The following is a 14,300-nucleotide window of genomic DNA, read 5'->3' on the forward strand; positions in this document are numbered from 1 at the left end:
CAAATTTTCAATATTCGCGAACCCGCTCGCTCGACCGTCTCTTCTGATGCTGGCGGTCGTCCAGATCCTTTTGTCCTGCAGACAGCCTTCCTCTTTGAACTTTTTGTGCCGTGTCCAAATCTGCATTGCAGTTGATGCTTTTTTTTTTCCCTTTTTTTTTTTTTTTTTTAGAATTCTCATAAATGCACGCTGCACAGTCTTGTTCGAGCGTACTCTAACACACAAAACGCCTTTTCTTTTCCAGTGAATGGCATTTCTATACCTAAAAAGATTAAAACAAAAAACATCATCAAATTTTGACCTGTTTCCACACACGCTGCTAAAATTTAAGGTCAATTGAACAAGAATTGGCAAAATTATTAGATTGTGAAATGATATCAAATTTTTTTGAAACACCCTGTATTGTGTTCTGTACATGATCGATGGATTTTATTTTTCCACGTATTTATCAATTATTCCACGAAATCGAGTCGTACGTGAGCTGATAGCCAATGCCTCGCATAGCACCGAGTCGTCTATAAGCCGTGTACGACGAGATTTGAGTGAGTGGAATAACTATTTTATTCTATCCGTATTCACTGGATTTTGAGAAACGGAGCATTTTTATTTTTTGCAAATTCAATCAATAAAACCTTCATACAAAACATCCGACAAAATCATTTCCGCCTAGCGGACGAGTGACAAATTGCATACATGTGTAGTAAAATTTCAAATTTGACAAGATTTAGATCGGCATTCGATCAATGAAAAAACATTTTATCAAAAAAAAAAAGCCTCAAACTTTGTAAACGAAGTGAAAAAGCATTCAAAGTTCATCAATTGGTTAAGAGAATGTAAACAAACCGGCGAAATGACAGTAGCAATTTGTGAAAAATGTTATAATAATTATTGAAAAATGAAAAAAGAAGTTCCTTCCAACATTATACTTTCATTCCATATTTTGTTGCTTGCTTTTCTTTTCTTTTTTTTGGGGGGGGAGGATATGTTTTGGGCTTTTGTTTTCGAGGAGGGTTTTTATTTCATCCTCGGTTGGTTCAGCAGCACGCTCCGCCATTTTGTTTTTCTCTACTCACAGTATATGAGCTGATAGCCTAGTAGTAGAGTAGCCAATTAGTGTGTGCGATTGCTCATATCCAGTGAATGTGGATAGAATCTCATCTCATCTCATTATCTGTAGCCGCTTTATCCTTCTACAGGGTCGCAGGCAAGCTGGAGCCTATCCCAGCTGACTACGGGCGAAAGGCGGGGTACACCCTGGACAAGTCGCCAGGTCATCACAGGGCTGACACATAGACAAAGACAACCATTCACACTCACATTCACACCTACGGTCAATTTAGAGTCACCAGTTAACCTAACCTGCATGTCTTTGGACTGTGGGGGAAACCGGAGCACCCGGAGGAAACCCACGCGGACACGGGGAGAACATGCAAACTCCACACAGAAAGGCCCTCGCCGGCCACGGGGCTCGAACCCGGACCTTCTTGCTGTGAGGCGACAGCGCTAACCACTACACCACCGTGCCGCCCGTGGATAGAATAAAAACACATTATTTGCTTTCACCGAGTAAACAATAGAAAAAAATGTACTGGTATATTAAGAAAGAAAAGAAAGCACAACTTTATTCATCACACACTTGTGAAATTTCCTCTCTGCATTTAACCCATCTGAAGCAGTGAACACACATATGCACGCACACGTGAGCAATGAGCGCGCACACATACCCAGAGCAGTGGGCAGCCATGCTAACAGTGCCCGGGGAGCAGTTGGGAGTTAGATGCCTCGCTCAAGGGCACCTCAGCCCAAGGCCGTCCCATATTAACCTAACCTGCATGTCTTTGGACTGTGGGGGAAACCAGAGCACCCGGAGGAAACCCACGCGGACACGGGGAGAACATGCAAACTCCGCACAGAAAGCCCCTCACCGGCCTCTGGGTTCAAACCCAGAACCTTCTTGCTATGAGGCAACCGTGCTAACCACTACACCACCGTGCCGCCCAGGTGTAGTGGTTAGCATTATTATTAACTATTAGTTCACGAGTAAGCAATAATGACCAAAAATAACACCATTAGTAGCATATGGTGATCATTTTCAGCCCAGTCGAGGTCTTGTTCCTTAATTTAGTTTGAGTTGATTAAACTTGTGCCACCATGTACCTGGAACATAAATTATATTTAATATCAAAACTGCTGAATATGTTTAATTTGATCTGATCTCGAGGAGGAAAAAAAGTACTGTGAGCAGATAGTTTATTACCCTGCAACTGGTGCATCATTTGTGTTCACTTCTCTTGAGTTGATCAGCTAAACTCAGCGGGTGTTTTTGTTTTCAGACTGTCCTGTTGCCATAGATGGGCTCTAGGAATCTCAGCCACTTGTATAACTTACAACTTGCATCAGAGAGAACAGAAGAAATTGTTATACATTTCCCTCAAATACCCTTATGCATTTTTCTTTACCTAACGTGTCCTTAGTTTTGGAACCCGTCCCTCCGGGCATGTTGTATAAAGTATTGCTTTAGTAAAGAAGTGTTGGAGCAGAAGAAAGGAAGATTGTGTGCGTGCAAGAGAATGAGTCTGCGTGTGATTAAAGCTCTGCTCTGAGCAGTGTAGCAAATGCGATGAGCTCATTGGTGATGCCTTCATGTGAGATGAATCATGAGCAGCAGGCAATCTGTAGCCCAGCTCATACCCACAGCCTTCCTTCCTTCCTTCCTAATCCACAGCCTACTAATGGTGAACAGACTGTGGTTAGATTTGTGCATGACTGCAACACGAGCCATGATTTCCTTTATTTATTATTATTTTTTTTTTTTAACCTCGCCCAGGACGGAGTCCACCAGGGGGCGAGGTATTGTTTTCATTGGGGTTTCTTTGTTTGTTTTTGTTAGCAACATTGCAGGAAAATGGCTGGCCCAATCTTCATGAAACTTCCAGATGGGCATTGGTCTCAAATAGAACCTCCAACATTTTGAGGGTCGTCCAGCCAAGGTCAAGGTCACCAAAAAGGTCAAAATTGTTTTTGGTGCAAATGGTGTCCCAAATCACTCCCTACTCACTACATAGTGGACTATACAGGGTTAGTCAAAATTATGTTAACACTAATGGATTATTTTTTACGGAAGCCGCGAGAGTCCCTTCATATAATCTTTTTTTTATTCACCTTGTTATCCTTTTATTCACCTTGTTATCCCGAGATAACGACATAATTAATTCAGGATCTCGAGAAAACAACACAACTAATTCGAGATCTCGAGAAAACAAAACCGTTATTCCGAGATAACGACATAATTAATTCAGGATCTTGAGAAAACGACACAACTAATTAGAGATCTCGAGAAAACAAAACAACTATTCCGTGATCTTGAGAAAACAAAACAATTATTTCATGATCTCAGCTGGATCACTGTATCTCCGTTGGTAGAGACGAAGCCGGGCCAGTCTTCTGCGGAGGTGCCGCGGACTAATTTTGAAATTATCCCTTATTAAAAGACTTGATGCAATCTCTCCCTGTGTCAACCCCTGATCAAAATATTGCCTTATTAGGTGATCGATTATTCCAGACATTCTAATGACCAAAGTTGCGTCTATACAGAATGAGAAACAGCCCCAAAGTCAGCATATCACAAGTCTCTTGGTGCACCTGAATGAACCATTTCTCAGCTGTTTACTCGAGATCATGAAATAATTTTGTTTTCTCGAGATCACGGAATAATTTTGTTTTCTCGAGATCTCGAATTAGTTGTGTTGTTTTCTCGAGATCCTGAATTAATTATGTCGTTATCTCGGGATAATGAGGTGAATTAAAAAAAAGGATTATATGAAGGGCCTCTCTCAGCTTCCATAATTTTTATTATTCTTATTTTTATTATTTTTTTAAATGGTACTGTTGCTCACTGTTTTTTTTGTGTTGAACAGGATGGGCGAACAGGTTGAGACCGTCCTGTAAATCATCATGCACATATGATGTACTGTATGTTTTGTGAATAAATGGTTCCTACCATTTAAGTGTTAACATAATTTTGACTAACCCTGTACAGTCAGGCCGTCATTTTGTAGTGCTGTCCGAATGTATAATGAGCATTATTGCACCCTATATAGTGCACTCAAAGTATCCCACAATGCATCACGAAAAGTAGTGCCGTGGCAAAGAAGAAAAAAAAGGCGGCAGCAAAGAAGTAGTTTTATCATTTAATCAATGAGCTCACAATATACAGTGTCTTGCAAAAGTATTCATCCCCTTGGTGTTTGTCCTGTTTTGTCGCATTACAAGCTGGAATTAAAATGGATTTTTGGAGAGTTAGCACCATTGGATTTACACAACATGCCGACCACTTTAAAGGTGAAAATTGTTGCTTTATTGTGACAAAAACAATAATTAAGATGAAAAAACAGAAATCCGGAGTGTGCATCAAAGTCAGTACTTTGTAGAGCCACCTTTTGCTACAATTACAGCTGCAAGTCTCTTGGGGTATGTCTCTATTAGCTTAGCACATCTAGCCACTGGGATTTTTGTCCATTCCTCAAGGCAAAACTGCTCCAACTCCTTCAAGTTAGATGGGTTGCGTTGGTGGACAGCAATCTTCAAGTTATGCCACAGATTCTCAATTGGATTGAGGTCTGGGCTTTGATTAGGCCATTCCAAGACATTTAAATGTTTCCCTTTAAACCACTCCAGTGTAGCTTTAGCAGTATGTTTAGGGTCATTGTCCTGCTGGAACGTGAACCTTCGTCCCAGTCTCAAACCTCTGGCTGACTCAAACAGGTTTTCCTCCAGAATTGCCCTGTATTTAGTGCCACCTATCTTTCCTTCAGTCCTGACCAGCGTTCCTGTCCCTGCAGATGAAAAACATCCCCACAGCATGATGCTGCCACCACCATGCTTCATTGTAGGGATGGTGTTCTCAGGATGTTGGGTTTGCGCCACACATGGTGTTCCTCATGATGGCCAAAAAGATCAATTTTAGTCTCATTTGATCAGAGAATCTTCTTCCATGTGTTTGGGGAGTCTGCCACATGCTGTTGGGCAAACTCCAAACGTGTTTTCTTAAGCAGTGACTTTTTTTTTTCTGGCCACTCTTCCATAAAGCCCCACTCTGTGGAGTGTACGGCTTAAAGTGGTCCTATGGACAGATATTCCCATCTCTGCTGTGGATCTTTGCAGCTCTTTCAGTGTTCTCTTTGGTGTCTTTGTTGCATCTCTGATTAACGCCCTCCTTGCCCAGTCTGTGAGTTTTGGTGGGCAGGGCCTTCTCTTGTCAGGTTTGTAGTGGTGCCATATTCTTTCTATTTTCCTATAATGGATTTAATGGTGCGCCATGGGATATTCAAAGTTTGGGATTATCATTTATTATTTTTATTTATTTATTTTTTAATAACCCAATCCTGATCTATATTTCTCCACAACTTCTGTCTCTGACCTGTTTGGAGGCTCCTTGGTTCTCAAGTTGCTTGTTTAGTAGTGTTGCAGAGTCGGGGTCCTTCCAGGACAGGTTGATTTATACAGACATCATGTGACAGATCATGTGACACTTTGATTGCACACAGGTGGATCTTAATCAACTAATTATGTGACTTATGAAGTGAATTGATTGGACCAGCTCTTATTTAGGGGTTTCATATGAAAGGGGGTGAATACTTATGCACACTCTAGATTTCTGTTTTTTTTTTCATCTTAATTATTATTTGTGTCACAATAAAACAACAATTTTCACCTTTAAAGTGGGAGGCATGTTGTGTAAATCAAATGGTGCTAACTCCCAAAAATCAATTTTAATTCCAGTTTGTAATGCGAGAAAACAGGACAAACACCCAGGGGGATGAATACTTTTGCAAGACCACTGTAGATCTCTATATAGTAATTCCCTAGATAGTGAGTAGGGCGTAGTGAACGAGTGAATGATTTAGGACACAGGGTTTTGTAACCAATCAGCACTTATCCTGATCAAGTTCGATTACCCGTTCTATTTCTTGATAAACTTCGGAACGAATCAGAACCAGAAACGAAATAAGAGAAACCTTGTTATAACTTCGTAGTATCGGAAGATAATCAACAGATAAAAAGATGAACGAAATTCACCTCGTGGTTCGTCAAGGCTATTGATTCGATATCGAGTAAGTGGTGTTTATCTTAAAATTTACCTTTTGATCACAGCTTTTGTTTGGTCCTTTTGAAAAGTCAAACAATTTTGTAAGTTGATTTTTTTTTTTTAATATATATATAGCTTTCTGGCAGATATTTAGAGTCTTTACACTAATGAAATAAAATGTTCTCATTAGTATTAGTGACCTTGAAAGAACAGAGAGCACACTTGTGAGATTGAATCAATTATAACACTAAAATAAGTGCTAGCGGGCGAGGTGTGTTTTGCCTGGCAACACTTGTTTCCTGTTCGTTTTCAAGAAAAACGACATTAAATTTCTCTGCGGTTTTTAATCACGAACTTCAGAGAGCCACTCATTATAATGTTGCCTCGTCTGAGGTAAGTACATTTTGGATTTAAAAGAGGAGGCAGTGATTTCTAAGTCGGTTCGAATAACTAACTGTGTGTACGATCGCTTTCGAATTTCGTAACTGGTTTTATTGATAACCTGTCGAGTTGTCTCATTTCAGCCATAAAGCTGCTTTAAAGGGGAACTGAAGTCATTTTTAAACTTGCTTTATTTCTTAATTAACGTGTTAAAAATCCAGTCCCTTTAGAGTCCCAGGCTCCATAAACAAGAGACAAAAATAAATGTTTGGACCACCAACATCCAACCAATCAGGGGTGGGTTTCCCAAAAGCCTCTTAATGCTAAGAGCATCTTAACTAGGAGAGAGTGTGTTCATTGTGATGCTCGCTCTACCATTTAACGATGCTCTTTGTGCTACGATGCTTTTGGGAAACTCACCCCAGGACAATATAGTGTCTCTGCTTGCTTGTTACCTGACAATCCGACGGTTTCCCGTTTTGCCCTGGGTGTTCTTGTCTAGACGGGCTGTGTGCATGTGATTACAGTGCTGTAACAGTCATGGAAATACTAAAGGAGGAGGCTGTATTTACTTTGAGGCTTGCTTTTTTTTTTTTAACTGCAGCTAGCTTCACCTAACTTCCAAAAAAAAAAAAATTCGGATTATACTTTTAAGAAAACAACCACAGAAACCTGACTGATGAATCCTTTTAATACCTCGTTGTAACGTTTCCTCATGGTTAAAGGATGAATTGCCTTCAGAACGGAGGTTAGTTGAATGAGATATTCGAGCTGAAATGTATTCTTCTTTGATTTTTTTTTTTCCTTCCCATCCTTTTAAAGTGCAGAATTAGTGATGGAACCCAATACAGTAATATACAATTTACTTTCTTTTATTTCGAAGCATGTGACCTGTCTTCATCAGTTTTAAAAATAGTGTGTTGCAAAATTGTGCCGTTTAACGGGAATGTATGATTAGGATCGGCGTTTGCTTGATCGCATTTTTATTTGAGAAAGATATAAGGAAGGAAGGAAACGAGGAAGGGAACTGAAGAGTGTATGAAGTACTTGCTGAGTTGGTGTGCTGGTGGAACAGCTGTTTACACCTGCAGCAGTGCGTTCATGTTCCTTGTCTGCTATTCCCCATGACGTTTTCTCCTGCAGGTCTATGAGAGCAAGCTTCAAGAACTACAGAAACAGGTGGAGCAGATAGCCGAAACTCCTGATGAGGAGGAGGAGGAAGAGGAAGAGGAGGAAGGTAAGCCACTATGGGAATGTCATTAGACTGTTAGTGAGTTCTTGCCTGAAACAAAAACAAAAACTGCAGATAGTGTTTAGTTAAAATATTTGCTGTGTGCGTTTTCTCTGTAGTGCCATGGACACAGCATGAGTTCGAACTCGCTCAGTGGGCCTTTAGAAAGTGGAGGTACCACCAGTTCACCTCACTAAGAGACCAGCTGTGGGGTAACGCAGTATACCTGAAGGAAGCGAATGCCATCAGTGTGGAGCTCAAAAAGAAGGTACGAATCAATAGAGACTTTAACGTGGGTCTGCATAATTGAATTTCAGGATATTTTGCTTCTCTTATGATCTTAACATTATTCGTTTTTGTTGAGCTGGTTTAAAAAAAAACATCTCTGTACTGTGAAAAGAAATGGAAAACCCATTTTCTCCCAAATCACTTATCAGAGGTGGACAAAGTACTCAACTTCATTACTTAAGTCAAAGTACAGATCCCACTGGTCAAATGTGACTCCGATACAAGTGAAAGTTGTCCAGTCAAATTGTTACTTAAGTTAAAGTACTGAAGTACTTGCTTTTAAAAATACTTAAGTATTAAAAGTACATTTTCTGTCAACGCGTCGTTGTATTATTGCCACAACGCTTACAAAACCTAACGCCTCTGAAGCAACCGACTGGATTCTTTTGTTAATCACAAAATGAACGCATGCTGTGCCATCATGGTGGTTTAACGTTAAGCTAGCTAGTCAGTGAAACTCCACCTGACATGCTAGCAAACTCTTTTCAAACTCGAAATCATATTGGGTAGCTAACGCTACTAGAAAAGAAAGATTTTTACATTTTGTTTATTTGGCAAACATATTTCTGAAAGGATTTCGGATAAGTTAACATTATTCATGTTAGCGTAACTCCGTTTTTACATGCTAACTAATGCCGCTTTTCCACTACCAACGCGGCTGAGTTGGGCTGAGCCGTGCCGTGCTGAGTCGGGCTGTTGGCGTTGCATTTCGACTACAACCGCGCTGAACCGTGCTGGCTGGAAGTGGGTGGACACATTGGGTGGAGTTAACGAAAGTGGGTGGACATCACGTGATGTCGTTAGGCGGCGCAAACAGTGACATCAGTGACCTTTTAAGCGGTAGTCTCATGACCCGGATAGTAAACAATAAACATGGAGTCATTAGTGTTGCTGGTCTTGGTGCTGTGGCTTGTTGTCACCGACAACGCCAACAGATACTGGCAAGAGCGTATAGATGAGGCGAGGCGCATAAGGCTTCAGAAATTCTCGTAATTCGTAATTCTTCTTCTTCCGGGTTTACGGTGTTTACAGATCCCAGCGCGCTCGCGGGGCGTGTGTGGGCATGTGAGGACACTCCTCCTCACCAATCAGTGCACAGGGGAGTGTCTCCTCACGCCCCTAGCCCCACTCGGCTCGGTTTGGCTCGCTTCAGCCCCACTCCAAAACCGTGCGAGTTTTGGGTGCTGAGTAGGGCTGAAGCGAGCTGAGTCGTGCTGCTCGGAGGTAGTCGAAACGCGAGCCGTGTCAGGCTGAAGTGAGCTGAAGCAAGCTGAAAAAGGGTAGTGGAAAAGGGCCATAAGAGTGTCCAAGTTAACCAGCTATGTGCAAACATTAGCCGTGGACAAGGCGATGGCAACTTGGTGAGCAAATCCATAGAAAGTCATGTGATTAACCAGACTGCATAGCTACGTTTGTAATGTTATCGCTAGCTCTAAAAGCACAGACAACTTCACTACAAGTTTTCTCTTGGAATAAAACGTTTATAGACCTCAATGTGCTTCCGCAGGTTGGACGGCGAGTTTTTGTAGGCCGTAATGTGGTTCGTTTTCGGCAAACAAAGCAAACATTTAAAACGAAACGTATCTTTAATCCTTTCAGAAAACTAGTTATGGCCCAGGAGCGCGTGTGCATTCCCCAGAAGAACCGCCTCCTTCCATTCTTCCATCAACTCCATACATGTCAACCTTTGGTCAATCAAACCTGTATAACCAACCTCCAAAATCCGTATTTCCCTTATAAAATCCGTATAAGATGCAAATTAAAATAATTTACCTAAAATTTGAATGATAATCAACAATGATATATCCAAGTTACTTTTTATTCAATATTAATAACAATAAACCTTCAGAATGAATACAAAGCTCCAATGTTCGACAAAAACACAAAGTGTCACTCTAATGTTCTGAATTGTACTCCATGACAGCTTTTTTAGCAGTCTGCACCAATACCTCACGAGGCTGCATGTCACAGCAAGCGTCTGTGTTGATCTTGCCGGAGTGCCCATTCAGAATCTTTTCAGTCGCTAGTGAAAGTCGCTCAGGTGGAAATACGCGTTTCAGACAAAATGTTACTTGCCGGTTAGCGGGATTCTCGCAATGCGGTGTGCGCATGATCAAAAGTGGAACGAAGTCTCGCTACCACAAGATAACGCGCGATTTCATAAGACTCTTTACTGGCTGTTTGTGCTTTCTGTGGTGTACAGTACGTTTGTAAATGTTATGCGCTCTTTTATCATCGTGGGAATGGATTATAGCTCTAAATAAATATTGAATTTTTTTTTTTAGAGAATCCGTATAACTTTATTTGTACGCCCGTATACTACGTTTATTGAATCAAATCCGTATAAAATACGGACATTCCGTATATGTTGACATGTATGCAACTCATTGTGTTCAAATAATGCTGTTGAGAAATCACTGAACTCGATTTTATACAGTCTATAGACGTGACGTGACCCTAGTGATCACTGATAGGCTGTCTCAGTGTCACCTGTGAAAAAAACAATCACGTTTTAGAAAAGAAAAAAACCCTCCACTTTCAAAGCTGCTTCATAGTAACGAATAACGAGGACCTTGATAGAAATGTAGCGGAGTGAAAAGTACGATATTTGCCTTTCAAATGTAGTGAAGTTAAAGTCATAAGTTTCCAAAAAAAAATAAAGTACAGATGCTCAGTGTACTTAAGTACAGTACTCAAGTAAATGTACTTCGTTACTGTCCACATCTGATTTATAATGGCGTTCTTTAGAGCACATTCAATACGACTACAATGACGCCAACAACAAAAGGCTTAAGCCCGGCGCACACGGGCGACTTCTCGTCGCAAGCATATTGCGGTTTTTGGACGCAAGTTTCCCCTCTCAGGCAGCTGCGTGTGTGCGTTATCTGTGACCAATGGGTGATTTGGAGAGGGGGGATGCAAGTCACATGGAAATCACATGACTGCTTCGCGGGGGGAGGGGATTGGCGTAGCTTTTTGAGGTGATCGCTCTGTTATCGCAAAGACGCACACGCAGCGATATCTCTGCAACAAGTCAGCGACTGACGTTTTATGTTTTTTGGGCAGAATATCAAGCATGTTTGATACCTGCAATCTGTCGCAAGCAACAAAAAATCGCCGTCGCAAATATCTGCACACAAAGCAATTTTTTGCTTCCATCAAAAAGTTGCACGACCAAGCGACGGAAAATCACCTGCGTGCAATTTTAGGATGAAACTGACATGAAAGAAAGTCTCACCGAGGCTGATCTTATGTGGTTTTATTCAAGATTCCAGCACTGGAGCAATACAGTAAAAAGTATTTCTGATTATTTACCTGAAGGTTTTGTTCGTACCCACGTGTCATCAGTCTCACTGAAATGGCAAGCTAGGTAGATTTAGGTCATTTTATTAAGCGCTACATGAAAACGTGTTTTGGTTAGAATTTAATGATGCCCTAACACCTGCTCTTAGGGTTCAGTAGCATCCAAGCATAACTACGACATCACTTGTTTACCGCAGTGCATTGTGGGGGATAGCCGGGGTCAGTAGTTGAGCGATATAGCGGATGCCAGATTAATTTTGTGAGAGGAGTGATTTTGCCGTGCTCGGTCATGGAAGACGATGAAATTGGTGATTTAAAGACGTGGATAACGTGTCGAGAGTTTACAGGAGGAAAATCGGAATTTAACCAACACCCCCACCCCCCGGACTATAGGCCCCGGGATCACGAAGCAATCTTAGACCCAAGTCTGATTCAAAATTCCTTACCATTTTCTAAGAAGCTTTGTTCTAATGAAATCTTTGCCTTGTACCGTATTTTTCGGGCGATAAGGCACACCGGATTATATGGCGCACTGTGAATTAACGTGTCTATGTTCACACACAAGGTGCACCGGATTGTAAGGCGCATTAAGCAAAACAGTACAGTCCGGTAAATCAAACTTTATTCCACTCAGTTGTAACAACAAATACCGGTACAGAAAAATACACTCACTTATTGATTCATTCCTCTTCCACAAATCCATCGAATTCATCTTCCGTGTCCGAGTTAAACAGCTGTGCGATTTGGGCATCAAGCATGCCCGGATCTAGACCCCGAAGCCGCCGCCAGGCGCCGCTAAAACCGCCATTTAGAATTTGAGCCGCCGCCAGCCAATAATTTTGTAAGCCAATTTGAGCCGCTATCTAATAAAATTTGGCTGAGCCACTAAGAATTGTGTACATCAAATAATGGGTTTATCCACATCATGAGCTACAAGAAAAGTGACACAAACATGATCAACTGTACACACTAGTAGTAACACAATAGAGACGTATAGGCATACACTGTAGAGATTTAGAACTGATATCACAGCACAGAGAGCCACCACAAGCTTGCCGTTGTGACTACCTGTCTGGCTTCCCGCCCCTCACACCGTTACCACGATACACTGGGGAACCCGGGAACCCACCCAGAGCATCAATCGACTCCGATATCGACGAGATGGCTGCATTCTTTGCCGCTGCTGAGGGAAAGTGTAAAGGTATTTTTTTTTGTTTGTTTGTTTGTTTCACATACTTCGAGATTGATAAAAAAAAAAGTACTCCACCACTCTACTTTCATCATAGTAAGATAGCTGCCAGTCCTTCACTGGTCATTGCTAGTGAGAGTAGATAGCTAGATGCCTTCCTCGAACAATCCAGATTAGCTTATTATTAGCATTGAACTACAATCTTGCTAGATTTATATTTACAATGAAGTAAGAGACCAGGGGACCTGTGGTAATTTGCTATTTATTCCCCCCATTTGTTTGATCCGTTCGCCCGGATATATGCCACACAGTGACGTCCAGTATCAGCCATTTGTAGCCATAAACATTTTGGTGGCTGCAGCAGCCATTAAGGTTTTGGCTGAGTCAGCTAGCCAGCCAATAATTTCATCAGCCAGCCATTATCCTGAAAACAAACGGCTTCGGGGTCTACCCGGATCCCTCTCGTCATTATCCGAATAAAAAGTGGCGGGGGTAAGCGTACTAAATACTGTTGTCTGATTGGTTTATTGTTGCTAGCGTGTACTCCGGGCCTGGGCTGCTTTACATGAATGCACTTCTAGTTTAGACATTACAGTCAGGCAGTCTTGTAGACTGCTCAGGGGTCCTGTTACCAAACATTTCGACAAATTTTTGAGTGCATTGTACCACATAAAATCGGTCAGTAAGCACAACAAGTAATCATACATAAGGCGCGCTGGATTATAAGGCACACTGTCAATTTTTGAGAAAATTTAAGGATTTTAAGTGCGCCTTATAGTCCCAAAAATACGGTACTTAATCTTGATCCAGCACAATGAAAGTTACAGATGCAGTAAGGGAAACTATCATGAAGAATCAACTTGAGTCTAAGATTGCTTCGTGATCTCAGGCCCAGATGAACAGCATCAAAATATTTATAAATAATGAGTGACTAGTTAAATAAAACTTTATCAGGAAACATTACAAAAAAAAAATCTTTGGAAACCCGCTGATCTGCCGTGTCATGTTCAGTATAAATGTATTTCCTTCAATAAATGCTGCTAGTGAGGTATGGCTAGTTTCAGATAATGAACATCCCTCCATCCATCCATTATCTGTAGCCGCTTTATCCTTCTACAGGGTCGCAGGCAAGCTGGAGCCTATCCCAGCTGACTACGGGTGAAAGGCGGGGTACACCCTGGACAAGTCGCCAGGTCATCACAGGGCTGACACATAGACACAGACAACCATTCACACTCACATTCACACCTACGCTCAATTTAGAGTCACCAGTTAACCTAACCTGCATGTCTTTGGACTGTGGGGGAAACCGGAGCACCCGGAGGAAACCCACGCGGACACGGGGAGAACATGCAAACTCCGCACAGAAAGGCCCTCGCCGGCTGCTGGGCTCGAACCCAAGACCTTCTTGCTGTGAGGCGACAGCGCTAACCACTACACCACCGTGCCGCCCCCAGACGATGAACAGTCAATTGTTATAATCTTCTGTAACCGAAGGTCGTTCTGCAGACCGTGGAAATATTGCTGGGTCACAGTTTAAGTACGTCTCTTTCTCACCAGAGAAGCTACAAGCACTTGTCCATTTCGATTCAGTTCGAAGGTTTTCGTTGCGGATTAAACTTATCCATTTCTTTCTTCTCGACTGGCAGCCGATAAAACCTCAAATTAGATGTTCTCTTTGTTGTGGAGACACAGTAAGGCACACAGCAGTTCGCTTTAGGCGGCGTGGTTAAAACCGGTTAGACAGAACAATGCAGTGTTTAACAAAGGCGAAAGTAAACAATACGACAGCGCTGACCCTGGGTATCACCCATAATGCA

The 14,300-nt window shown here is 41.8% G+C and overlaps 1 protein-coding gene across 4 annotated transcripts in view; it reads left to right on the forward strand.

Annotated features, from left to right (window-relative positions):
• The window catches only part of kif1b (kinesin family member 1B), a 286,078-nt gene that overhangs the window by 164,999 nt on the left and 106,779 nt on the right, over window positions 1–14,300 (forward strand). For all 4 annotated transcript variants that reach the window (XM_060938398.1, XM_060938399.1, XM_060938400.1 and 1 more), the window contains 2 exons: window positions 7,613–7,706; window positions 7,820–7,968. In XM_060938398.1, the coding sequence (XP_060794381.1) occupies window positions 7,613–7,706; window positions 7,820–7,968 (243 nt within the window). The remainder of the gene's footprint in view (window positions 1–7,612; window positions 7,707–7,819; window positions 7,969–14,300) is intronic.

This window comes from Neoarius graeffei, chromosome 13, assembly GCF_027579695.1.
Source record: "Neoarius graeffei isolate fNeoGra1 chromosome 13, fNeoGra1.pri, whole genome shotgun sequence".
Classification (NCBI taxonomy): domain Eukaryota; kingdom Metazoa; phylum Chordata; class Actinopteri; order Siluriformes; family Ariidae; genus Neoarius; species Neoarius graeffei.